Genomic DNA, 26,340 nt, shown 5'->3' with positions numbered 1-26,340 from the left:
CGTCTCATCTCACCAACAAAAATGAAACATAGATTTCTACTTAGATTTCATCAAGATCTGTTTCAGCCTTGCATCGTCTCATTTTCATCATGGAAAAAAAGTTGTTGACAAAAAAAAATTGACATAGTTTTTAATAACATTGCTCATCAGATGCACAAAGACATCTAACACAATGCAAGAGCCCTTTGTCTTCGCTTGGATTTAAACAAGGAACTAAACTAGGATGTCTATTACCACCGTATGTATTCACTGTATTAATTAAACCTCTTGTAGCTTCCAACAGACAAAACCCAGATTTATCTGATATTACAACATCATCATAGTATGACAATATACAGATGATATCTTCTGAATAAGTCAGTCAGGAATAATCAAAATGGCCTTCAAGGACACTGGCAAGGGACCTGTTGAGACTGAGGACGCCATTCACCGCATCCACATCACCCTCACCAGCTACAGTGTCAAATCTCTGGGGAAAGTCTGTGCAGACTTGATCCGTGGGGGTAAGGAGAAGGACCTAAAGGTGAAGGGACCCGTCCACATGCCTACCAAGACTGTGTCCATCACCACCAGAAAAACTCCCTGTGGTGAAGGATCCAAAACCTGGGATCGCTTCCAGATGAGGATCCACAAGCGCCTGATTCATCTGCACAGCCCATCTGAAATTGTCAAGCAGATAACCTCAATCAGCATCAAACCAGGTGTTGAGGTTGAAGTAGTCTCGCCACCAGACAATCAGAGATCTCCGCCTTCTGATAGTCTGGGGACACTCCTTTCTAAAGTGTGTTTAACACACCGGCGAAAACGGCCGGCAACAAAGCAACGCCTCTTGCATTTTTGAAAAGGACACGCCTTCTCGGAAATGTGCGCTCCCCCTTTTCTTGTCCACAAGGAAACAAACACACGGAGAGCTTGAAAATGGATGCCGAGAGATTTAACTCCGTTTTATCAAACGTGTGCTCATCCATGAAGAAAATATTTTTTCCAGCGGATGTCTTAGTTACAACATTATTGAGCTAACTGGAGTAGTTTCATGTCGTATTCGACAACGGGAGGCTTTTAACAGATGACGTCCTGATGTTAGCTTTGCTGCTGCTGTTAGCTGACCCTGTCAGCTGCAGCCTCTGATGCTTTCTAGACATCGTGATTTCCCAAAACTGAATAAATACCACACATAGCAGCACAAAACTGCTTTGCTAGGTCAATCATGTTGTAACTAAGATATCCGCTGGAAAAGATATTTTTTTCACGGACCGTTTAATGAGTTATTACCTATTACAGACACCGCTAACGGCTAACAGGGCAAACAGCTAACGGTTAGCCCAGCTAAACGTGCACACAGAAATAGTAATGTTTGTTCAATCATTGTGTTTATAGACTTTACAAACAAGCTCTGCTGGTTTTCTACCCGGAAGTATTTGTAAACAACAAGGCGATTGGATGAGTCATGGCCTTGTAAAAGAGTATGTTTGTTTCTTTTAGTTGGTGAGAATGTGTCGCCGCAAACGCGACAAACATCCGCTAAGTTTGACGGCGTTTTCTGCGAGCGCGGCTGAGCCATTTTGTACCGCTACATGTGTTTCTAGTGGGATTATGTTTACAAGCACAAGAGTTCAGTGAGCCACCGAAGGACCGCCCTGCAGATTTACTATTGGTTCTGCAACGTAGGGAGTTTTTTTAAACTCTGAAATTGTATCTCCCCATCTAAACACAGAATCAGGGAGAAAGACATCAGTCTTTAGTTAAGCAAAGTGTCTAAAGACTGACTTGTGAGTCTCAGGTTGAAGTTACTATCGCAGACACACAAACGGTGCTGATGATTCAATAAAGAAATTAATAAGACAAAAAGAGAGGTGCAATATAGGATCTTTTAACAGCCAATAACAAACAATATGATAAAATGGCCCACTTTTCCTGTATCCGTATCATAGGGTTTTGCTACTGCCCCGCCCCTTTAGGAGACTAGTGGCAGCTCTGAGTCCACTGAAATGGCGTTTTTTTTGGGGGGGTTTTTTCAGACAGATAAATGAGGGGAAAATTAACTTTGTTCAAGACATGTCTCTGTTTCAGCAACATAGTCTCGCAAGATCTGACAACAACTGATGTGAACTTACACTCGTTTGATATCAGACATAAATAAGGAGCAAACATTACAGTTGTACTGTATATAGTGTTGTATTGTTTTGAATCTGATTTCATCCATCCACACAACGTCTACTCTGCTTCCAAACGAGGTGGTGATATACAGAGGAGAGGTGACTACGGACCAGAAATGTTTACCATTTCGTACCATTGGTGCAGCTTATAATGCATAATTTTTTGTTATAGAGAATCTTTGCCAATAAGAAAACAAAAAACAAAGCCTGTTTAGATTTTCATATATAGGTACCTGACTATTTTTAAGACATCTGATAGACTTTAAAAATTCTGAACCTTTCCTTTAAGCACCCTTTACATCCATATCTCATCTGACATGAAGAAACTTGACAAATTCAGCGTTGTCCTACATCAGACTGCCAAAGACAACATAGCTAACACACTGTAGATAGATGGGGAAGATTTCTTGTGCCCTTATTGGCCAAATTTTACAAGATCTCTCCAGTCTGCCCTTTCCTTGACAACTCAAGCAACTTTTCTGCTTGTACCTTTAACCTCTTGCACTCCACCCCCATTTTTTTGCGAAAACGCCTAAAATGACATACCCAAATTAAAATGACTGTAGCCTCTGTACCGCTCTGACTACATGCATGCATGAGGTCTTGCCAGAAAGCAAACTCTCTGAAGTTTCTTGTGAAAGTGTCAGAAACACTCTAGGTGATACAGAGACAGAGTAATGGGCCTCTGAAATCAGTAAAAAGATGAAGATTTTGCCTAAAATAAAATAAAAAATGATTTTCAGGATGAATAACTGTCTGTGGCTTCATCTGAGCAGGTAAATGGCACTGTGGGGCTGTAGGCACACTATCAACGAACATTTGTTTCAAGTTTGAAGAAAATTGCTCAAAGTATGACCATTCTACAGTGTTTTTTCCATGAAAAGATCCAGACGGAGCTCCAAATGACAGAGCGCTCACTCTGCTTCAAAACAGTACTGTCAGTGATCCATCAACACTCAGCCAGCTTCAAACATCGTACCTTATTGTAATCAGGTGTGATTATGATAGCTGATGTTGTTTATGACAGAAACACCATAAAATATCACCAAATAAAGCCATATGAAACGTGAAAGTTGTGATCCCACTTTCTAGGTGGTATATCTCAACCAAAAATAGTGGTAGGAGTGAGATCTGACCTTTTATAAACCAGCTATGTATTCCCCGGATGGCTCAGCATGAGATCGCGAGTAATCCTTTAACTTTTCCCCTCGAAAAACATGGCTTGTCACCACTCATCACGATTATGGACTTCGTGTATTTAGGCTGCTCTGGTGCAAAAACCATAAGGAATATAAGAAAAACGATGACGGAGCCGAGGGCTCCCTGAATCCGGTGATACCAAGCATCACATGGTTTGATGACGTAGTGCGCCTGTGCGATCCCATTTAACAGAGGAGGGAGGGAGCACGGACGCCGGCGTCCAAACGGAGTTAAAGAGGCCACTGTAAAGGAGACTGTAAAAGGAAAGACAGAATGGAAATAAAGTATACATTTCGTACTGGATAATTCAATCCATGCTACACTACTGCCCCCCATTTTCTCATCATGGTTTCTCCTCAACAAGAACAAGGAGTACCCCAGTTCTCCCCTGCAGTTTGCCTATCAGGAGCACATGGCAGTGAAAGATGCGGTTCTTTACAGGCTGCATCAGGCCTACACCTACTTGGAGGAGCCAGGATGTTGTGTGAGGATCATTTTCCTTGACTTTTCAAGTGCATTTAATACTATCCAGCACCCCATACTGAGAGACCGGTTGGAGGGGATGGCAGTAGATCACTTCCTGATCTCCTGGAAAACAGACTTCTTGATAGAGAGGCCTCAGTATGTCAGGCTTGGAATTTGTGTCTCTGGAATGGTCAGGAGAAGCACAAGTGCTCCACTGGTAACTGTTGTAGCACCATTCCTGCAGCGGTGGAGAGGGGCACATTAAACAAACTGAAAGCTATAATGGACAATAGCAGACACCCTCTCCACAGCGGGAACTGCCCATTGGTCCGACAGCCCATTGGTCTGACCATATTAAACCCATTGTTCCGAAGTCTGTTTCGAAATCATCATGATGACCTGTGGTTAAGGTCTGGTTAGATACAAAACCCACTTGGTTAGGGTTAGGAAAAGATCATGGTGTGGGTTAAAATGAAAAAGAAAGTGACAAACACATAAGCTGTGAGCTTGCTTCGCCTCAAGCCTTTCCCAGCTGACCCAGAGCCAGTTGCAGCGCACCATCAAGGCAGAAATACACCCGCCGGGAGCCGTTCAGCACAGCGGACCATCAGACTAATGGGATGTCGGACCAATGGGCTGTCAGACCAATGACATGGACCCTCCACAGCCTCCTGGAGTAACAGAGGAGTCGCTGCAGCAGTCAGCTCATCTCATTGCGTTACAGAACGGAGCGTTTCAGGAGATCCTTCGTCCCCACGGCAATAAGACTGTTTAACACCTTCTGAATCCAGTCACACACTCACACACATCACATTAGCCACAACTGGACTGGACTGTGGAATGGGGAGTTTTATTTTTATTTAATTTCTATTTACACACTTGTTTTAACTAGTTGTATTTTATGTCTAATTCAATACCAACTTTGTTGTTGTTAATGAGGGGAAGTGTGGTGGTTGTTTTTTGTCTTTTATGAACTGCTGGACAGCTGAATTTCCCTTCGGGGATGATTAAAGTTCTATTCCATTCTATTCTATTCTATTCTATTCTATTCTATTCTATTCTACACGCACAGCCCTCAAAATCATTAGACTTCCAACCTTCAACCCCTCAGATCTCAATACCAGAGCCATCACCTAAATGTGACCCACCACAGTAAATGACACTGGGCACCCCCTAAGCAGAATTTTCAAACTACTTCCATCTGCTCCCAGATACAGGAAAAGACATGTTTTGTCCTAAAAGTTTGAGTAAAATGTGAAAGTTTTGTCCTTTTCAGTTCCTTAGTCTGCTTTTTATCTATCTAATTCACAAAGAGAACATTTGATTTAAAAACAAACCAAACTAACTACACAGGACAAGCTAAAAGTATACTGTACCTAAACTTTTTTATCTTGAGAGCTGATTCCTCTTCCTGTTTCATCCATTGTACCTCTCTCTTCCTAAATACTCCACAGTTTAAATACTGTAATAGACTCCAAAATATAAACCTGTTTAAATTTGGATCACAACTATTATCGTGCTTTTACACTCTGTATTTATAATATAGATGTATAGACTCAGTTTGTGTGCTTGTCTACCCTGAATACATTCTAAGCCCTGTTCTGTGTCACTGATTAACTGTTGCTGATTCTTTTTTGAGTTGTCTACAAGATGTGGCTTATGGGCCTAGAGTCAAAATGTGTGGAAAGTGTATCTGTGGTGAGCATCAGTGCAAACCAAGTTGCACAGTCCTCCTAACGCTAACCTTCCTTATGTGTTAGGATAGAGAAGCCAGTTGCAGTCAAAATCCTGAAGAATGATGATAACAACCAATCAGTACATGAGGAAATGCTACGAGAAGCCAATGTCATGCAGCAGCTGGACAATCCTTATATTGTGCGGATGATTGGTATCTGTGAGGCAGAGAGCCTAATGCTGGTTATGGAGTTGGCCGAGCTGGGACCGCTTAACAAGTTCCTGCAGAAAAACAAGTATGTACTCCAACTGTATCCTGATCATTCCCTCAAACCAGGTATTCTACTGGCATTACTTATTTCATATTAATACTGGGAACATAGTGAAACACACCTGTTTGAAATTAGATTTTCATAAATAGTGGCCTTTGGCAGTATATTTTTGTTCCTAGCGGCCAAGGACATGATTTCCTCTGCAGACATGCGGACATGCCTCCACGCTAGGTCAAAGGTCAAGGTCAAGGTCACTGTGACCTCACAAAACACAATCTTGGCCATAAATTTATTTCACTAATTCTGACAAAGTTCACACAAATGTCTGTCCTTATAATGAATGACATTATTCATCATTATGTATCAGGACTCACTCAGGGCTAGGGAGTTGACAGTGCAGAGATTTACATAGCAATTCCAAGTTTTTTTCTTGTACAGCCATTATTTAAAACGCTGGATAATTAATTTCATTATAATTTGATGACTTAATTGTGTCCTCAAAAAAACTGTCCTACTCATATATTTATGCACAGGCTGAGCCCTGGGCCAGGCACATACAAACTGTGTTCCTCCAAAATATTAAACTGAAATGAAACTTTGTTAACTTGTAATCTTAGCTGTGGTAGTTTGAAATTCAAAGAAACTGCAAATGGCAGCAGCCTCCAATGTTTCGAATCCAGCAATGTTGCTGGAAGTACAGTAGCTTAGCTGGTGAGCACACTTGCGTTTAAAACAGGTGCTCCTGTCTCCTCCAACAGTTCCCGGGGGGGACAGGGGGGGGACATGACTCCCCCTTCAGTAAAGCTGTACCCCCCTAGAATCATTTGAGACACAATTAATAATTTTTGAACAATGCAGTAGTATTTATTGAAAGCACAATGTAAGCGGTGCTCATTATAATCGCGCAATAATGTGCTATTTAAATTTTAAAAGATTTAGTCCCCCCCTCCCATTCCTAGTAGTGGTATATCCCACACTCTTTCCAACGGGCGGGGCTGCTTGGAAGCAGTAGCAGCGTGTGGTTGGAACCTGCTGCCCACATCGCGCATCGCAGGGTAAGATGTTCACTCACACAGACACAGTTTAACTTACACAAGTTACAACACATCCCATTTACTGTTACAACAAGCCCCAGGCCCAGGCTGATAATGTAAACTGTCGACAACATTTCTCCTGCATTGTTCAAAAGCCTACTCAATTACGAGTGCTGCTAAGTTAAGAGCTAATGATTAAGCTCAGAGTTTAGTGATAGAGAGGACAAGAGAGAAAGAAGAAGGAGAGGACAGGACAAGAGCAGTCAGTGGCAGAGCGGCTCGTAGCTATGGTTACCTGTCTGTAGGCTCTCCACCTGTCAGTGAGACAAACGTGAGAGACGTGCAGTCTAACCACAGTCATTACGCGTGACTATTACGCACGGTTGTGGCGGCTCGTAGCTAATGGGTACCTGTCTGTAGGCTCTCCACCTGTCAGTGAGACAAACATGAGAGACGTGCAGTCTAACGGATGAGGAGCGGTCATTATGCGCGACTATTACGCACGGTTCAGCACACTGTTTATAAACCAGTTTACCAGTTTAATTGCAGGAAATGTTTAGTTGTTAAGCCATTTCTCATAAGTATAGATATTCACTCTGCCTGTTGGAGAGATAGAGAGAAGATTAAAGCGTCAAATTGCGGTAAAAGATGCTGTATAAAAGACAGGCTACAACTTTTTTCCTTGTCCCCCCCCCCCCCCCCCTAGGATTATTCTCTAAAATTTTACTGTTTATTGTCCCCCCCAACTATGAAATGGGATTTTTGCCCCTGCGTGCAACTCAAGTGTATTGGTAATGTAGGTGTAAATGTGCTGGTCTTTCTACATGTATTTATTAGACCTGTGCTAAAATTAAAAATGTAGTATTCGATCAAAGATTTAGTTCATTTTAAGAAGGTGGTGAAGCAAACATTTAAAATATAATTAAAAAGTATCCACACTTTTATATGACACGTCTATACATGTATATCGCACTTTTACAATTAAACTAACAATTGATTATCTACAGGCAAACAACCATAAAGAACATCACAGAGCTGGTCCACCAGGTGTCTATGGGGATGAAATACCTGGAGGAGCATAACTTTGTCCACAGGGACCTGGCTGCCAGGAACGTACTTCTGGTCACACAGCACTATGCCAAGATCAGCGACTTTGGTCTCTCCAAAGCTGTTGCTGAGGAGCAAAACTACTACAAGGTAACTGCTGACACAGTGATGGATACAGCATATTTGCTGTAGATCAAGCATGAAGCCCATCCAGGCACATGGCACATGCATGGGTGCATATTCTGTGGCTTCTTTGCAGTTTATAACAGTGAAATGGTAGGGTGGGGCAATATGGCTAAAAAAATATTCCAACATTTAATCCTTGATGAAATGGTTTTATAAAAGGATTTTCTTTTAAATTTAATTGATATAAGCCAGCATTATAGTATAAACAAGTACAAACAAGTTTGTGATGCATTGCAACATACTGCTCTTTGTGACCAACACTAAAGTCATCAAAGCAAATTTTTAATAATCAAAACAGCTAATATTATTATTATATTTCCCAATGTTCCCTTATTCCAGAATTATAGCTACTGGCATGTTCGTGAACAATAACTGTCGACAGGGTCGCCTGCCTCACATGGCCAGTTTTGCATTTTGTAGTGGAAAAAAAAAAAAATTTATTTATCTCCAGTGATTTGTCATTATTTTATTGAATAAAGTAGACTACATGTAGACTACAGTCTGAGGTAGACTACAGTTTGAGTCAGACTACGATTTTAGGTAGATTGCAGTCTGAGATAGACTACAGTTTGAGTCAGACTACGATTTTCAGTAGATTGCAGTCTGAGGTAGACTACAATTTGAGGCAGACTACTGTCTGAAGTAGATTATAATATGAGATAGCCTACCATCTGATGCAACTACGATTTGATGCTGCAAAATGACCAGACCTGATATTTTGTGCTTCTCCTCCTCCAGGCCAAGGGTCATGGAAAGTGGCCAGTGAAATGGTATGCTCCTGAGTGTATAAACTACTTCAAATTCTCATCCAAGAGTGATGTGTGGAGCTTTGGGGTGCTCATGTGGGAGGCCTACTCTTTTGGCCAGAAACCATACAAGGTACAAAAAAAATCTCATCCCAACCTGAAACACGATGACACTTTTTTCATAGATCAAATCACTCATGCCGTAATTTATTGGGGGGTAACAGCAGCAGCAGTTAAGGCCTGCAAATGTAGAGGTAAAAGAGGTCACAGGGTTTTGTTTTTTTTTTTGTTTGTTCTTGTTGGGTTTTTTTTTTTACAGCTGCTGTGTCATACGTAAAGGCATACCTTAAACCAGAAGACTGTACTGTCTGTACAGTGCTCTGCAAATGTTATTGACTTAATTTGTTATAATCCTCTTCAGATGTAACTTTAAGGTTATATAATGAGCCCTGTACTGATGACATTTCTCAAGGAGTAATACTAAAAAAACATCACTACTTATCCACTGTATTCCTGAGGGCACTACTGTAGAAGTACAAGTAAAACTTCTGGTGAGATAGCGGAAGAAGTTACTTGCATTAACTGGCTATAGTTAGACTCAGTGGATAATCTTGGTGGTTAGCCGCCAGTGGTGGTTCTATCTGAAAGTAATTTGCCATCAGTTTAGCAAATACTGCTTTGTTTTTTAACAGATACTTAACAAACGTTAAATTAGCATTTTTTTTTTAAATGTCCTTGCTGAGCTCTGGTACCTGTTGCACTGTCAATATCTGTAATGTTACAAACAACCAGACTGAGCTGCATTTGTTTCTTCAATAACAGTGTTGAACATGCACCCAGAACAAAAAGGAATTGTTCCTGTAACCAGCACAGCAGTTTCCATTGCCTACGTGTAGAGAGGAAAAGATTGTCACCTGTACTGTACAATTTTAATACTGCACTATCCCATATTAAAGAATAAAATGCACTGTCCCCAAATGAATCAATTAGCGACAGGATTTTTCCTGTATTTTTGTGCACACTCTACTCTAATGTATACGCTACATTTTCGCAAGCTTGAAATATAAAAACAGAGTTTTGTGAGCAGATTACTGAATCAGAAGTTTTCTGAAGAGACTGACACTTAGAATGTCAGGTCTGACACTCAGCATGAGTACATGATGTCCCTGTTTTTCCTGTCTGTTTGCCTTCTTAGCCTACATTAGAAAACAAACTCAGCGGCATACCCTGAATGATGTGTTTAGTCATCTAGGCTGAGAATGTGTTACTGATTTACTGTACCTCTTTCATATCATATAAAATGAATGCCTAAAGTTATTTAATTAACTGCTTTATGTTACTGATATTACTGAAGTCTGCTGCAAAGTTCAGCATCAAGTTTTACTCACTGAAACTCAGATTTAATAAATCAGTGGCTATAAAAAGAAAATAAGCTGGGAAACATCACATTTATTTACTTTACATGGAGCTAAAATTAATACAGAATTACATTAAAGGTTAAGTGAATGTGTAAGTGTCTGTTTATGAGTTGTAAGAAATCATATTTCATCTTTTAGGAGAAGATGTTTACTGTATGTTAACATAGCGAGGCAAGCTAATTGCTAACATGCTGGTTAAGAAGGAAAATAAACAATGCTTTGAGATGACTGTTAGAGATAATAGAGGTAATACCATGTTAACCCGTCTTAGGTGTAACAGGTAGTGTGTTCCATGTTTTAGTTCCTAATCGCCCCAGAAGAGAGGATTAGCGTTCTATTAGGTACAGTTACCAGTGGAAAACACTGGTTCCGGTTTGGCATTGCAAGTCGTGCCCATATTTATAATCATAAGATATTATGGGGGCAAGGAATAAGGTGGATATGAAAAATTCCACTGATACTATTTTTAATCAACTCCATTATTTTGCATTCCGTTCAGAGGTACTGAGCGATGTCTGCCTGATGGTGTCACCCTTAATTTGAATGTTTCACTGTTCACAGGGAATGAAAGGAAATGATGTCATGCAGATGATTGAAAGTGGAAACCGGATGGATGCTCCAGTGAACTGTCCACCAGAGATGTATGACCTCATGAGAACCTGCTGGATATACAAGTAAGTGACAGTTTGTCTCTAAGTCATCACACAGTAATGGCTGGATCAGCAATACCCCAGATAGGAATAATGGGGGCAGTGTGTGTTTGGACACCTCTTTTTGATAACTGCTTGCTGTTTTCATGTCTTACAGGGCAGATGAAAGGCCTGGATTTACTGTTGTTGAGCCGAGACTACGAGAGTATTATTATGACATTGCACAGTGATTCTTACAGATTTTATGAGATTATGCAAACCAAAAGCAGCATTTAATCATGTAGAAATTACTGGAGACGGTTAAAAATGATAAATGATGTTGTAAAATATTAACTTCACCCGGAGAATTAATTCTAACTTATAATTATTGACCATCTTTATGCAAATGACATTTCTTTTATTACTTTTCTTGTTCATTCCTGAATGTGCACAGTACGACGGTTGTAATAAACAGATACAAGTCTAGCTTATTTTATGAACAAACTTTTATGTTACAGCTAACAAATAAAACAATTGATTCACTTGCTAGTCTTTCACAGTGTTAGTGAATGAAGCTGCACCATTGCAATGTCATTATAGATAATCTTCAAGTCCTTGAATCCCTTAATGACGGACTGATTGCTTCTGTAAAGAGAGATAGGACTGTCTTCACACACCAAGGTCCTTGGGTTATGAGAAGTGCATATTTCTGTACTCACATATGAATCTGTTTCACAACTGTGACTCATAATCATTGCTAATACCTGTCAGCATTATACAATATATGGACAGAAATAGTGTCCTGGAAATCCATTGATATTTAAAACATGTAAGAATTACTCAAAAAAAGCCTCAACCATCATCAGGAACGGGCAGAGATCTTAGGAAACATCAGCTAATAAAATGGATTAAAGAACACTTCATGATGAAATTATGTTCAGGACGGCTTTCTATGAACACCAAGATGGATTGTTGTCCTAAAGCAGAGATCTTCAACATTTTTCAGACCAAGGACCCCTTAGCTGAAAGAGACTGAGTTAAATATCAAACTGGGCCTACCAGTGCCGTGCATTTAAGCCTTGATGAAATTTTGCAGGACAGCTGCTCAAGTGGAAAAAGGGCATCCCATCCTTTTTTTCTTTTTTCTTTTTTACTCGCGTTAAGTAGTGATGTAAAAAAGGAAAGTGCACCTTGCCGGGAGGTTTCTATTTGCCAGCACCTTGAAATGTCTGGAAAATATCTAACTTACATATAAGGTGTCAAGATCTATCCTAAAGCCACGTTTCAACCAACCATTCTCGGTATGGTATCTTTGGAACTGAAAGTACCCGCATCCGGCCCGCGAGCCGTCAATTTGTGGACCGCAAGCCGCCTATTTGCGGACCGCGAGCTGAACACGTGACTCCTTCACTGTGTGTGTTTTGGTTTGGTCAGCACGTGTAAATGTTCTGTAATCTCCATGCCAATGATGCGCTGATAGGCTGTTAGCAAGAATGGCACTTTTTACTTTCACTTTTGAAGCAGTATGCTTATGGATACTTTGCCAGCAGTATCTCAGATTGAATGAAAATGGCATGTTCCAAGTTCGGAAAGAAAAAGAAACGTGTTGAAAGGTTTTGTCTTATTTGAGTATTTATTTGCATTTATGTCAAAATGGAAATTTTATTTTATTTTATTTTATTTTAGTATGTATTTTCATTTTGTTGTTTTGAATATGACAGTGTTATGGCTTGTGGCTTGACCAACTATAATAAATGGACCTTTGACTCATGGAAAAATGTTGCATTCATGTGCACAACCACATTGCATCACCACAAAGTTATTTTTTCTCCAACTCCAGCTGCTGCAACAGGCAGCAAAACATCCTTATATTTTATAGTTACAGTTTACTAATTAAACTCTCCACGATATGAACAGTGGCTTCTGCCAAAACCAGCCACAGCTCAGCCCTGAGCAGAGTGACGGCCGCCATTGACCAATCAACGGACTGCAGTGTTCATAGTTCCACCTTTTAGTACCAGATCTGTGTGCTAGGTACCCCAACAGAAAGGGTACAAAAAATGGTAACGGTTAGGAACAGTTCCATTGGTACCATCCACAACTTTTCACAGTGGAAACGGAAAAAAAGCGCACCGAACTGAACTGTACTGTACTGTGCTGCTCTGTGGAAACGGGGCTTATATATACCTGGCAGCTGTTACACATACACATTAATTTTCTATATTTATCATTTAATTATAACAGACAACAACAAAGAAAACCATGCCACACTGTGCACACTTTGGTGTTTTATAAAGTACATAACCATTTACAATGATATTGATATTTTTTAACTAAAATATAAAATTCTTAAAAGAAATTAAAAAAAAAAAAGTCTTGCAAAAAGGGCAGTTATCTAGACAGAGGGCAAAAGGGTATAACTATAGCGTGTATATAATAATGGACATATCTGTGTGACGTCACCCATTGGTTTGTGGACTGCCATTTTAAAGCCTCAAGTTCAGCATTTCAGCCATCACCATCTTGGTATTTTGGGGTTACAAGTGACTATATTTGGACGAGAGGGTGGAGCTGACTCAAGACCACTGACTTGTCACTCAAGTGGCCCTGCCCAAAAATATGATTAACTATGGGTCTTAATAAAGTGTAAACAGGTAAGTTATATAAAAACTCACCCCCCTGTACAGTTGTCATGAATATTGAAATTAACTATAGAGACCAAAACTGTTTTTGTTGTATGAGGCTGTAAACATGTATTTTTCGGTTGTAAATTTGTACATTTTAACATGAAGGTCTATGGTATCGACTCCGTTTTGGATCCAGCCTCAAGTGGTCATTCAAAGAACTGCCGCTTGGACAAGACACTTGGACTTTCATTTGTATAGCACCTTTCTTGTTTTCCAACCACTCAAAGTACTTTTACACTACATGCTACATTTACATTCATACAGGATGGATGAGGCTGTAATAGAAAATGCCACCTGCTACTCAGTAAATCATTTACACACTCTGACACACCAATGGTACAGACATCAGAAGTAATGTTTCCCAAGGATACCTACTCCAGAATGCAACAAATAGTAAAACACATACAAAGATGAAAACACAAATATGTCTGAAAGAGATAATATATTATTCTAATTGTTGTTTGATTTCAGATTAGTGGAGTACCTGTTTAACACCCATTTATTTACCAAAAGTTAAACCTCACTGTTGTAGAGCAATGCAGCAGGATGTTTAAATGTCTTTTTACCTGTCAAATTCCTAAAGCTAAACAGAACTAGATTAGTAAGGTGCTTCCTGTAGCAAAATTATGGCTCTTAAAAATAATGATTGCTGAGAAAACTGACATAGTTGTCAAACTGCATATATATATATATATATATATACATTCCTGGTTAAAACAGTGAGAGGGTTCATGTACACCCTGACTGAAGCCAATGGAGTCTAATAATGAGATAAACGCGGTAGCCAGGGAGTCATTATCAACATCGACATGAATGTTAAAATCGCCTACAATAATAACTTTATCTGATTTAAGAACTAAACTGGATAAAAACTCTGAGAATTCAGATACAAATTCAGAATACGGGCCAGGAGCACGGTACACTATAACAAATAAAAGAGGCTGCGAGGTTTTCTAGGTCAGATGTAGAAGACTAAGAACGAGGCTTTCAAATGAATTATAATCTAGTTTAGGTTTAGGGCTGATTAACAGACTAGAGTTAAAAATGGCTGCAACTCCCCCTCCTTGGCTGCTGCCTCGAGGAATATGGGTATTATTATGACTGGGAGGAGTGGATTCATTTAGACTAACATATTCGTCTTGACACAGCCAGGTTTCAGTGAGACTGAGTAAATCAATATGATTATCTGATATTAATTCATTTACTAACACTGCTTTAGACGATAGAGATCTGATATTTAACACTCTGCATTTAATTCTCCTGTTTTGTCTTTCTGTCACAGAAGAGGTTTTAATTTTTATGAGGTTGTTATGCACAACTCCTCTTTGTTTGATTTTAGATTTAGACAATTTAGGTGGTTGGGGGACAGACACCGTTTGTATAAAACTATGGGTGGGTAACTGTGCTAGAAGCTCAGAGAAGCGTATAGGACTGCGACTCTGAGTCCTGATCTCAACTCTGGGTTGTCAGGGATTTAAATTACTAATAAACTTTGCCAGATTTCTCGATATGAGAGCAGCTCCATCCAAAGTGGGATGAATGCCGTCTCTCCTAATAAGAACAGGTAGTTAAATTTAACAGGTAGTTAAATTATGATTAGCCCCTTTTCCACCACAGGAATTTTAATCAGTGACCCGGGATTTTGAAAAACCTCTGCGCATTTCCACCAAAATTACCTGGGTAAAAACTTTCCCTCAACCCCAGATTTACCCTGGAAAAAAATACCTAGTAGGGGGGTAGGACTTTTCAGATTACCCTGAATTCTTGAGGGGTGGGGCTGTGTGCCGAAGAACACTGATCGTTGGAACAAACACTTGCACCTCCTGGCACGGGCAGCCGCTGCAAACCTTATTTCACTTCTACAGGCTCCACTTCGTTTGTGTTTTGATTAAGGATGGGTACCGAAACCCAGTACTGAATTAGCCCCGGGACTACATTATTACAGACCGTGGGATTCATCAGCGCTAACGGTATCGGTTCTTTTGTGCTGGCGCTGAACTCCTCCACCCACACACACACATCGACACGACACGGTAACCAGTGAACAGCCGAGTAGCTGCAGTGTAATGAAGTGAACTCGAAAATGACTAGAGTTGACAGCAGCTACATTTGTTACTGTAAGTGGCATTTACCCTTAGCGAGTAAGAAGCCAATACTTTATCAATACATTGTGTTCAGCAGCATGAACATAAAACATGTAGACAGCGATACACAATATGCTCCGTCCACTGTCTCTCATCCACCAACACTAACGTTATGTCTTACACAAGGACAGGACGCTAGTTCAGCTGATAGCAAATTGTTACTAATAAGCTCAAATGACAGCTGTAGAGTAACTTAGTTTGACACTTATCTTAATTTTTTTTTAAACTTAGCTGCTGGCTGAGACAAACAGACCCAACTCTCTACACCAGTATGTAACCAGCCAAGCTGTCGGAGCCAAATACAGGGCACACGCAGAATCTACGTCATTGCACTAATTTCAATAAATTTCCCAGAACTTTGAGGTGCAGTGGAAATGCAAACCGCTAAGATTACCAGGAATTATTTTACCCAGGTAAAAAATTCCTGGTAATAAAAGTTCCTGGAAATGTTGGTGGAAAAGGGGCTCTTGTAATGATGATGTTGTTGTGTTCCTCAAGGGATAAGGTACATGTTCTCATAGATAAGGCAAAACTGAACGGGGGCACTACATAAATGATGTTGCTTTGTAAATGAGTAGGAATTCCGACCTTGGGCTTATCTCTTGGAATATTAGAGGCCTTAGGAAATTTGTTAAACTAAAACAAGGAATGGACAGACTTAAACAATACCATCCAAAATCGTTTTCGTTCAGGAAACACACTCTTACTCTTACTCTTAAGGGAAACTGCTCAATTGAGGATGGCCAGGCCAGGTGATTGCATGTTCTTTCTCACCACATGCCAGGGTATATGGATGCATCTCTCAAATTGGTCATACAGGGACTGGATGGCTCGTATCAATGACCCTGTTCCCCGTTATCCCGACCCCCAACAAGACTCCCCGAGGGACGCAGTCGTAAGCCTTCTCCAAGTCCCCAAACACATGTAGACTGAATAGGAAAACTCCCACGACCCCTCCAGCAGCCCTGCAAGGGTAAAGAGCTGGTCCACTGTTCCACTGCCAGGATGGAAGCCACATTGTAGGCAGTGTTGGGTAAAAAGTAGTGTAACATGTTACTACTGAAAATATGGTAACGGAACGTAGTTACTTTGTCAGTTGGGCACAACGTTACTTTTCCCGGGGACAGATTTGACGGTGACACTGCCTGTCTGCCTCAGCTGCGCACTAGGCAGGAACTGTGACAGTTGCCATGTCAATAGTACAGACAGGAGCGCCAAAATCAAGAATCGTATGAGGAATATGGAAGATACACACGCCTCCTCGGATTATTTTAACGGTTTGTCAACCGAAGACAGGTTAGCTTATTGTAATAAGCTAACAATTAGCAACGGAGTGAGGTTTCCTGACCTGTACCTAATGTCAGGTCAGTGGGTCACCGACCCAACGAAATGGCCTAAGCTACAGTGGCCGGACATTTTTTTATATCTTGTGGAGAAACCCAGCGTTGATACGCATGAAAAACTCAAGGCATATAAATCCCTTGATGTGTATAATTTTGTACTTTGCGGTCATGTCCAAGATATTGAATACCGGGATTTATCTGATGGTTTTTGTGCTCTACGGACTGAAGTACTGCCGAGCCAGCGACAAGGACACAAAACAGTAACGTTAACTAATGTACAAGACCTGGGCGATTCTGAACAAGTCAACCAACTATATACTGACAGCGAACTGCACTTGTATGGCTGGGTAAGTGTTGTTTAATGTAACGTTAACCTCGCTAGTCAGACCTCAGACATGGGCAACATACGACCCCGGAACCTCAAAGGAAATCAAAACGACCCCCAAAACATCAATAAAATGCAGCATTGTGTTAACAGAAAACAGAACAATCATAACCTGCCTACCTTCCTGGCATGTGCACGGCAGCCTGTTGCAGCAGCTCCTATTTTGTGTATTTTAAATTGCTGCTGTGACATTGAAATTTCCCCCCGAGGGGTTAATAAAGTACCTACCATACCATACCAGAAGAGAAAATGAATTAATTTATTCTGTGCAGGTCTGTAGCTTACTGCAAAGTATGAGTCTGTCACACAAACACAGTCTCACAGTTACACACGTAATAACAGAACAGAAAATGATTTATTCATGAATATGACACTATTTGTTCAAAGATAGTGTCTGTGAATATTAATATTTTCCTCATTCAGTGATGCAGCAGGTCTGGCAAATAGGCTATTAGTAGTAGTAATCTGTCATGTAACAAATTCATGTAGCCTAGTTAACACAAATTAACTCTCACTCTTTAATCTTTATTTTATCACCAAAGTGGTAAATACCAGTGGGAAACTCGGATTTTTTCACATTTAGGAAATGAGATAGGGTTCTACCCAAAGTCAAGGACCATAAAAGTAACGTAAAAGTAACGAGTAACGTAAAAAGTTACTTTTCACAGAGGGTAACTAAGTAAAGTAAGGGATTACTTTTTTTAAGAAGTAACGAGTAACGAGCAAACACTACTTTTTAAAAGTAACTTCCCCAACACTGATTGCAGGGGTAAGTGGATCGATCTCACGGAATCAATACCTTGATACTCACAAGCTGCTCATTTGGTATTGATTCCTTTAAAAACTTATCGATTGATAAGTACAAAACATGGGTGGACAAAACAGATGTAACATATTTAGTTGGCCCATGTCACATGACTGTGGAAATCAGTGAGACATGAGAACCGAGCAGCACACACTGCGCAGCTGCCAGCCGCACACACTTCACTTCCGCATCTTGTGTTGTGACTGTTATCGTCTTGATGTGATTATGTGCATCTGAGAATGAAGAATGAATCTATCGATAAAAATATAGCAAGATACACTTTTTGTGACAAGAACGTTCCACACAGCTGCAACACAAGTAACCTTTTCAAACATTTAAAAACTACACATTCTGAAACTTTCAAGGAGGCTGAGCAACAGAAACAAGATGCCCAAACAGCCACTCCCAGTTCTTCTCACCACCCACTGTCAGAAAATGCAAGCAGTATCAGTGTACACGGAGAGGCACAACCAAGTGGCTGGGATAGTGTACAGGAACATCTGTGCCCAGTATGGACTCGAAGTACCCAAATACAATGATGGTGGTTGATAACAGCAGGGCTATGATCCTGTGGGACTTCAGCTTCCAGACTGACAAACAGTGGAGAAGTATCAAGGTTTGAAAGAACAGCTGCAACAGATGTGGAAGGTCCAAGTTCACGTCATCCCCATGGTAGTAGGAATACTCAAGGCAGTGACCCCCAAACTGGGAGAGAGGCTCCTGCAGATTCCAGGAACAACATCTGAAGCCTCAGTCCAGTGTGAATGGTTGTCTGTCTCTATGTGCGTTAGCCATAGACTGTATAAAATAGGTGCCCTGCGGTAGTCTGGTGACCTGTCCAGGGTGTACCCTGCCTCTCGCCCACTTTCAGCTGGGAAAGGCTCCAGCCCCCCCGTGACCCTCAAGAGGATAAGCGGTTACGGAAATGATGAATCTATATATATATATATATATATATATATATATATATATACATATACATACCATTTCCATTTGTACTGTGCATGTTCCAGTTTCTTTGGCTTATCCATGTCTTCTATTATTTCTTTCAGGACTGATGTATTTGTGTCAACTGACTCTTGACAACTGCCTTAGTATTTACCATGAGCTGCCATTCAAAAGCTTGGATGTGGTCACTGTGGGTATTGAACTTATGAGACTCTGAATGGTGTTAAATAGGACACTATTGGAGATTTCTACCTGAGTTGATGCCTTCTTTGTTTTCTGACTTTTTACCAGGGTATGTTGCCTGTCTGGTCATTTGTCCTGAGCCAGGTTTTTGGACGCTTTGAGATTTTTTAAAGGTCCAGTGTGTAGAATTAGAGACCTCTATAGGCAGAAATGGTATATAATACTAATGACTATGTTTTCATTAGTTTATAATCACCTGAAAATAAGGTGAGGTCTTTATCTTAGAATGAGCTGTTCATATCTGGATGTGAAGCAGGTCCCTTTTCCACGGAGTCAGCAATATTGTTTTAGAGTAGGTTAAAACATACAAATCACACTAGATGGGGCCACTGCCTTTTCTGTTCCATTCATTAAAAACATTTGGTTTAGGTGAGCAGTTTATTAAATGGATTATGGTACTGTATAATAATCCCCTCACTGCAGTGCTTACTAATGGTTTGCGATGATCTTCCAACTTTTCCTTCACCTTTCCTGTTTGCCCTAGCTATCGAGCCTTTGGCTGAGGCGATTGGGACAAGCCCTGACTAGGAATGGGAACTGATAGAATTTTATTTATATCAATGCCATTATCGATTCTGCTTATTGATCCGATTCTTTATGGAGTCCTCCTGTGAATTTTCTGAGTAGAAAAAGTAGACCTTACAGGTTTTCGGTGTCAAGCAACAGAAATTTTATTGAGTTTCTATTCTAAACAAGAGATAAGTGCTTGTGTAAGTAAACAAATATGAAATTGGTCACTGGATCCTAGATCTCTGGACGTATAAATAAATAAAAATAAATTAAAATCTTTAAAAAAAGGAAAATCCAAGGCACTCTTCTTTAAATGTATAGAAACCCTTTATTCAAAAAATGGCTGTTTCATTTAGAAAAAGTTAAAACATGATGAAAGTGGGTTACAGCCCACACGTTTCGGCACAAAAGCCTTCCTCAGGGTGTAACCCTCAGCGCACTAATGCTCCTTACATAGGATGATTGGAAACACCTGAGTAGGTAGGAGGAGCTCCTTCCATAGGATGATTGGAATCACCTGGGTAAGTAGGAGGACAATGGAAACATGAGAAATAACAGATCATGGCCAATAGATGGCTCCACCAATTGTTAAACAATTAAATACAGAAATAAAGAAACAGAAAAAAACATTGTATCTGTAATGATAGAAAAAAAGTTACAAAAAAGGACTGAAATCAATGTCTTCATTTAGACCTGGATAGATAGTGGCTTTCATTTGGTAAATATAAAAAGTCTCTCTCTGCAAAAGTAATTTGTCTGTCACCACCTCTAATGTCTTTTTTGAATACTTTCTAGGCCTTCAACCTTAAGTGAGCCCGGATTGCTGTCATGTGCTTCATAAAAGTGCTTAACCATTGGATAATCAATGTTTGCTTTTCTGATAGCATACTTATGCTCAGAGACTCTGTCTTTTAAACGTCTTTTAAAATTAAAATCTTTGTCCTGTACATGTTTCGTCACTGGATCCTAGATCTCTGGTCATATAAAATGAATAACCTGTCATGTACAAAATCAACAGTTCTTGTTCAAAAAGATATGCACGTCTGATTTTTCTGGGAGGATCCTCGATCTTTCAGGGCTGATTGTGTCTCCAGCTGTAGAAAAGGCCCTCTCAGATGGAGTCGGGGATGCTTGAACACACAAATAGGCAGCTGATAACGCTAATAGCAGGGGCAGTATGTCTTTTTTCTGCCACCACCAGAGAGCAGGGTTAGAGGACACAGATATTGGAGGTAGGCCTCTGTACAACTGGACCTCATGCTCCACTCTGTCAATGTTGGACTGGGTGGTCTGCAACTGTTGGACCATCTGCTGCAGCTGCTGGTCCTCCACTGCAAACAGCTCCTCCAAGGCTGTGTTCAGTTTCTTTGCAGGTGTAATCAGAAATTAAATGGCCACAACCAAACTAATTTTAGTTTCATATTTTAATCCATGCTATGCCCATGATATTTTGACACCTTACTGCAAATGTTTTTTTTTCCATTTGTGACAGTGATTTGATATGATCATCATAATGAAATGAGCTTACATCTCTCTCCCCCTCCTCCTCCTTCTCCTCCTCCTCTTCCTCCTCTTCATCACACCGTGGCCGATTCATACTCTCTTCTTGCTCTGATGGTTTAAGAAGAAACTGAAGAGGAAATATATCACGATAGAAATGCGCCACAATCAAATTACTATCATACCCCTTCCTCCATTGCAGTATTTGCTGCTACTGTGGATGCCCTTAATCGGTCCCAGACGGCATCTGTATCCTTTTTTAATTTAAATCTTGGGTCTATCGCTGTAGCCTCCTCCAGGAAGGTGTGGACTTCGTCATCCTTAATTTAAAAAAGAGAAAAGGAAGACACATCCATGTTCTACTATCTGGGAAACCTGACTGAATGTGAACTTATTTTAGTATCTGTGATAAATTTCATGTGTCACAGTACCTGGTACCATTTGGAGAGGTCGGTCCAAATCTTGTCCTTACGTTTTTTGAGAATGGAGAGTCCTCCTCCTGGACTGTGAAGTTGCCCTCCAGTTTCTCAAGAATGGGCAGAATCTGGATGTGTAGAGGACACGCATTAGCTGCACAAATTCCTCTCCCTTCTTGAAGTCCTCACCATCCATTTTCTCCACCACTCTGTAATAGAGGATGATTATATTTCATAATTAACACAATCCTTCCATAGCATAGGAATATTATGATTCAATAAGCCATACTGAAATAGGCACATAACCCCATCCTTACTTGTCCTTGCTACTCAGCTTCCTTAGCCGTGGGTCCATTACTGCAGCCTGAATGGTGGGGAACTGCTCAAAAAATCTCTCCACCATTAAACAGAGCAACTTCCACTGTGTTTTCTCATCCAGGAGAAGTGTGTGCTGGGGCACAAAAAAAAGCAAAGTTAAAACACACACACCTGTATAAGTACATGTACATCACAGACAAAAACACACATAATAAACCTTATATAATAACCACTGGTTTGTCATTGGTTTCTAATTTATATTAGCCACAATTTATGCATGCCACCATGATGTGTTATTTTTTTATTAGAATAATATAGTGAAATAGTAGTACTGAAAAATGGTTCTTACTGAGGAGTTGCTGCTCCTCTTTGAGGACAACTTTGGCCATGTGGGACCTCTTCATCCACACCACAACTGCCCGGACTCTTGCAACCCAGTTTGACACAGTTTGGCATTTCTGGATCTTCTGCGCTGCAAGGTTCAGTGTATGGGCAAAGCACCCTATCTTTTGAACATTCTGCATCTTCACCGCCATGTCCATGTTCCCCGCATTGTCAACCGTGGCTGCCATAACCTTCTCCCTGACTTTAAACTGATCTAGGATGTTGCCAATTTCCTCTGCCACTGCTGCTCCTGTCTGTGCTTCATACACAGCTTTTGTTTGGAGGACCCTGCCTTTGATTATACCCTCCCTAAAGTAATGTAATGTCACAGTCAGATAGTGGTCTTGGTTAAGACTTGTACATCCATCTGCTGTTATTGCCGCCTATGGAACATCCTTAAGTTCACTTATTGAATTGTCCTTTTCAACTTTATACCATGCAGGGATCAGGTGGTTGGACAGCATGTCTCTCGATGAGGGGTTATATCTGGGGCATAGTTTCTTTATCATCTCCCTACAAAATGTTAAACTGATTATAATAAATTATACAACTTATCATTCATTGTACTTCTTTAACATCTATAGGAACATGCATAGATATATTGAGCATCTATATTCATCACATTCTCATTATGAGTCATGACGTTCTTTTTGCAATATTGCAATATTAATTAACAAAGAGCCATGTTTGTCATTTGATAATAATTAATGATATCACCTCCTGTTTTTTGTAACCCAAGACATCTGCTTTCGTAACGTTTTATTATGAACCTTAACCTACCAGAATGCTGGCTCCTCCACAGTGAAAGAGGGTGCAAACCTTTCACAATAAATTTTGTTAGTTGAAGTGTCAAAAATCGGTGCCTGGAAGTGGGCCTGTAGGCTCCCGACCTTGAACCTCTTGTCTCTTATCAGGTGTCCTCAGATGTCGATTTGGTACCTTAGGCTCAGCTGGCAAATACTTAAAGAAACACTGGAAACAGGCAAAGTCCGATGCAATCAAGTTTAATGTGTCAACAGGCTTTAACACATACAACTTAGCGAGTCAGACTCCGGAGTGTGACTGAAAACCTGCTCTCAGAACCCTGGCTTATATGCTGGTGGAGATTCAAATGAGTCTCCACCTCTTTTTGCTAATCTTTCCCTCTTAAGACCAATTCTATTGGTGGAAAACCTTTCTTTGTGTCCAATTCTGATTGGGCCCATTTTTAATGGTGTAATGCAGCCTGGAATTTCCCAAGTTTTCTTCCCTTAGGTCTGGTTTCGCTTTCACTCTATTTTTAAAAAACATGTGTATTTTGGGGACTTTCTATACAGTCCTCAGTGCTCTCAGTCTTATGCAAGGTGAACCTTTAGAGTGCAATCTGTGAATGTGTGTATGTATTACAGCATTTGAGTATGTGTTTCATCGTTTAACAAGACACAGTGTGTTCTTTCAGTAGGTGCATACAACATGATTACATAGTCTGGTGCTATGAGTACTTTGACACATACAGCAATGTTTTATCATATTTAAATGTAGACCAAAGAGCTTTATAATGCCTTATACATAAAAACATGATTATATGAGTTTCTTAATCAATTTATACATCTTAACCTTACTGTTTGATCTGTTGGCACAAACTTTTACACTACATAGTGCTTGATGACACTCATCTATCTTGTCCTGAGGCATTTTGCCCTTTGCAGCAAGTGTGAATGGGGTTTGCTGGCTAAACGGAGGGGGAGGGGGGCTGAAACATGGAGCTGGGGGAGCGACACTGCAGGCAGCAGAAGTACTGGGTTCACCGCTATCATCTAAAATGGAACAAATGAAAGAATATTTGTACAGCATTTGTTTTCATCTACGTCAAATTACATTACAGAATCTGTCATTGAATGCATTGTGCTATCGTTAACATGGGACAGTCACAGCACATGTACCGTCACTGGCACTGCTCTGCTGAGACTTTGCTGCAGCTGCACTTGTGGACCGGAGATTGTCGAATACATGGCATTCTTGATATGTAATGCCATGCGTCGACATATGCTTCAGCATGTTGGTGGTGTTTCCGCCCCTGCATGATATCACGGTGTTGCATAATTTGTTTGAATCTTTCTTGGTAAAGTGAAGCCACGCTTTCAACCACTTCTGTCTCGCCGCCATTACGTCTTCTCTGTTGTGAACGTGCTGCTGACTGACGAGCGTGACATGCGTCATTGACGTAAAGATTTGGCGTAATGAAAAGAATCAATAAGGGAATCGTTAAACGTAAAGGCTAATGATGTCAATGAATTGAACCAGTTGGAACCTCAATTCCCATCCCTAGCCCTGACACACATGGCCTAACCATAGTAGACAAACAACATAAGATTACTCTCTATGCTGACGATGTCCTGGTCTTTTTGACCAAACCTGAGGTATCCACTTGTGCCCTCATTAAGATGATTGACAAGTTCAGTGCCTTTTCCAGGTACAGAATCAATTTTAGGAAGTCAGAAGCAATTCCTATGGGTAGTGTTTTTCTTTTCTTTTATATCAGACAAGATAACGTTTGTTTTACCTTGACATGTTTCGACGAGTGTCTGCCGTCTTCTTCAGAAGCGTCACCAGATGTCCTTGCCTGTATGGAAAAAGAGGACAAACAGGAGGAGGAGCAACACATACAAGAAGCACTAAAGAACTGTCAATATCCACTGTGGGCAATAAACAAAGGGAAGCAACAGATGAAAAAGAAGGACAACAGAAAAGAAAAAAGGATAAACACAAACAAAACAAACACCTGGGGAGTCATCACATTACCATATATCAGAGGCATCACAGAACGCATCCAATGCACAATGAAAAAATATCATATTGACACACCGGTCAAACCACACATCAAACTAAGACAGCTACTTCTACACCCAAAGGACAAGTAAAACTGGACAATAAGTGCAATGTCATCTATGAAATTCCTTGCCACTCCTGCAATAAAACTTACATTGGGGAAACGGGCAGATGCTTTTACACACGGAAAAAAGAACACCAGAAAGAGTCTGAAAAAGAAACAGAAAAAGACACACAAGATCAGAAAAAGAAAAAGCCTACCAAGAAAACCTGAAATCAGCCATTTCCGATCACTGCAAAAGAGAGAACCACATGATGAACTGGGAGGAGGCCAGAGTCATCCGCATAGAGGATAATCATTTCCAACGTTGGATCATGGAGGCAGTGGAGATAAGGAAGCGGGCACGCAGGACGATGAACCAGGATGAGGGAGCATATACGCTGTCACATACCTGGAGCGCCGTCCTTAAGGAGCGACCTGACAGCAGGAGGCGTGGTCGTCCTGTCAAATTTGACAGGGCGACTACACCTCCATAACATCAGCTGATATAAGGCACGTCACCAATGACATCTGGTTACACTTCTGATGAAACATGTCATCGAAACATGTCAAGGTAAAACAAACCTTATCCTGTCTGATATAAAAGAAAAGAAAAACATTAATTTAACACTTAGACAGAATGAACTTCTATGGATTAAAGGACAACTTCGGTATTTTTCAACCTGGGCTCTATTTCTCCATGTGTATGTATGCATATGATTCATGGGTACAACTTGTTCTAAAATTGTTTCAGTATTGAGGGAGCCGGTAGCCGCGAGGTAGATATGGGGGCAAATGCGTCCCGTATAAGTTTGCGCATTAAAAGTGCTTTTTTTCGCCACTGACCGGTTCAGATCGCCAGTGCTATCTCTGCAAATAGCATACTAAGCGTTTCCCTGACCCTTCACTTCTTCCCGGCCGTGACATCATCTCGCGAGAGCTTTGCTTGTTGACGGAAGAAAACAGGGTACGATATAAACAA

General features: G+C 40.5%; 1 protein-coding gene and 1 long non-coding RNA gene across 6 annotated transcripts in view; one reads left to right on the top strand and one right to left on the bottom strand.

Annotated features, from left to right (window-relative positions):
* Positions 1 to 12,605, top strand: part of syk (spleen tyrosine kinase) — a 79,817-nt gene extending 67,212 nt beyond the window's left edge. For all 5 annotated transcript variants that reach the window (XM_033646896.2, XM_033646898.2, XM_033646895.2 and 2 more), the window contains 5 exons: positions 5,582 to 5,791; positions 7,809 to 7,998; positions 8,773 to 8,913; positions 10,760 to 10,872; positions 11,006 to 12,605. In XM_033646896.2, the coding sequence (XP_033502787.2) occupies positions 5,582 to 5,791; positions 7,809 to 7,998; positions 8,773 to 8,913; positions 10,760 to 10,872; positions 11,006 to 11,078 (727 nt within the window). In that variant the 3' untranslated portion in view covers positions 11,079 to 12,605. The remainder of the gene's footprint in view (positions 1 to 5,581; positions 5,792 to 7,808; positions 7,999 to 8,772; positions 8,914 to 10,759; positions 10,873 to 11,005) is intronic.
* Positions 12,606 to 20,224: 7,619 nt separating this feature from the next.
* LOC144458774 (uncharacterized) lies at positions 20,225 to 25,948 on the bottom strand. Its single transcript, XR_013488157.1, has 4 exons — positions 25,053 to 25,948; positions 22,126 to 24,306; positions 21,824 to 22,017; positions 20,225 to 21,712 (listed from the first exon to the last, which is right to left on the bottom strand). It is a non-coding gene; the product is annotated as an uncharacterized LOC144458774 (long non-coding RNA).
* Between the last annotated feature and the right edge of the window lie 392 nt (positions 25,949 to 26,340).

Source organism: Epinephelus lanceolatus, chromosome 19 (genome assembly GCF_041903045.1).
Source record: "Epinephelus lanceolatus isolate andai-2023 chromosome 19, ASM4190304v1, whole genome shotgun sequence".
In the NCBI taxonomy this organism is placed as follows: Eukaryota; Metazoa; Chordata; class Actinopteri; order Perciformes; family Serranidae; genus Epinephelus; species Epinephelus lanceolatus.
Note: the sequence above shows the minus strand (reverse complement) of the source record. Positions and strands in the feature narration are given on the sequence as shown.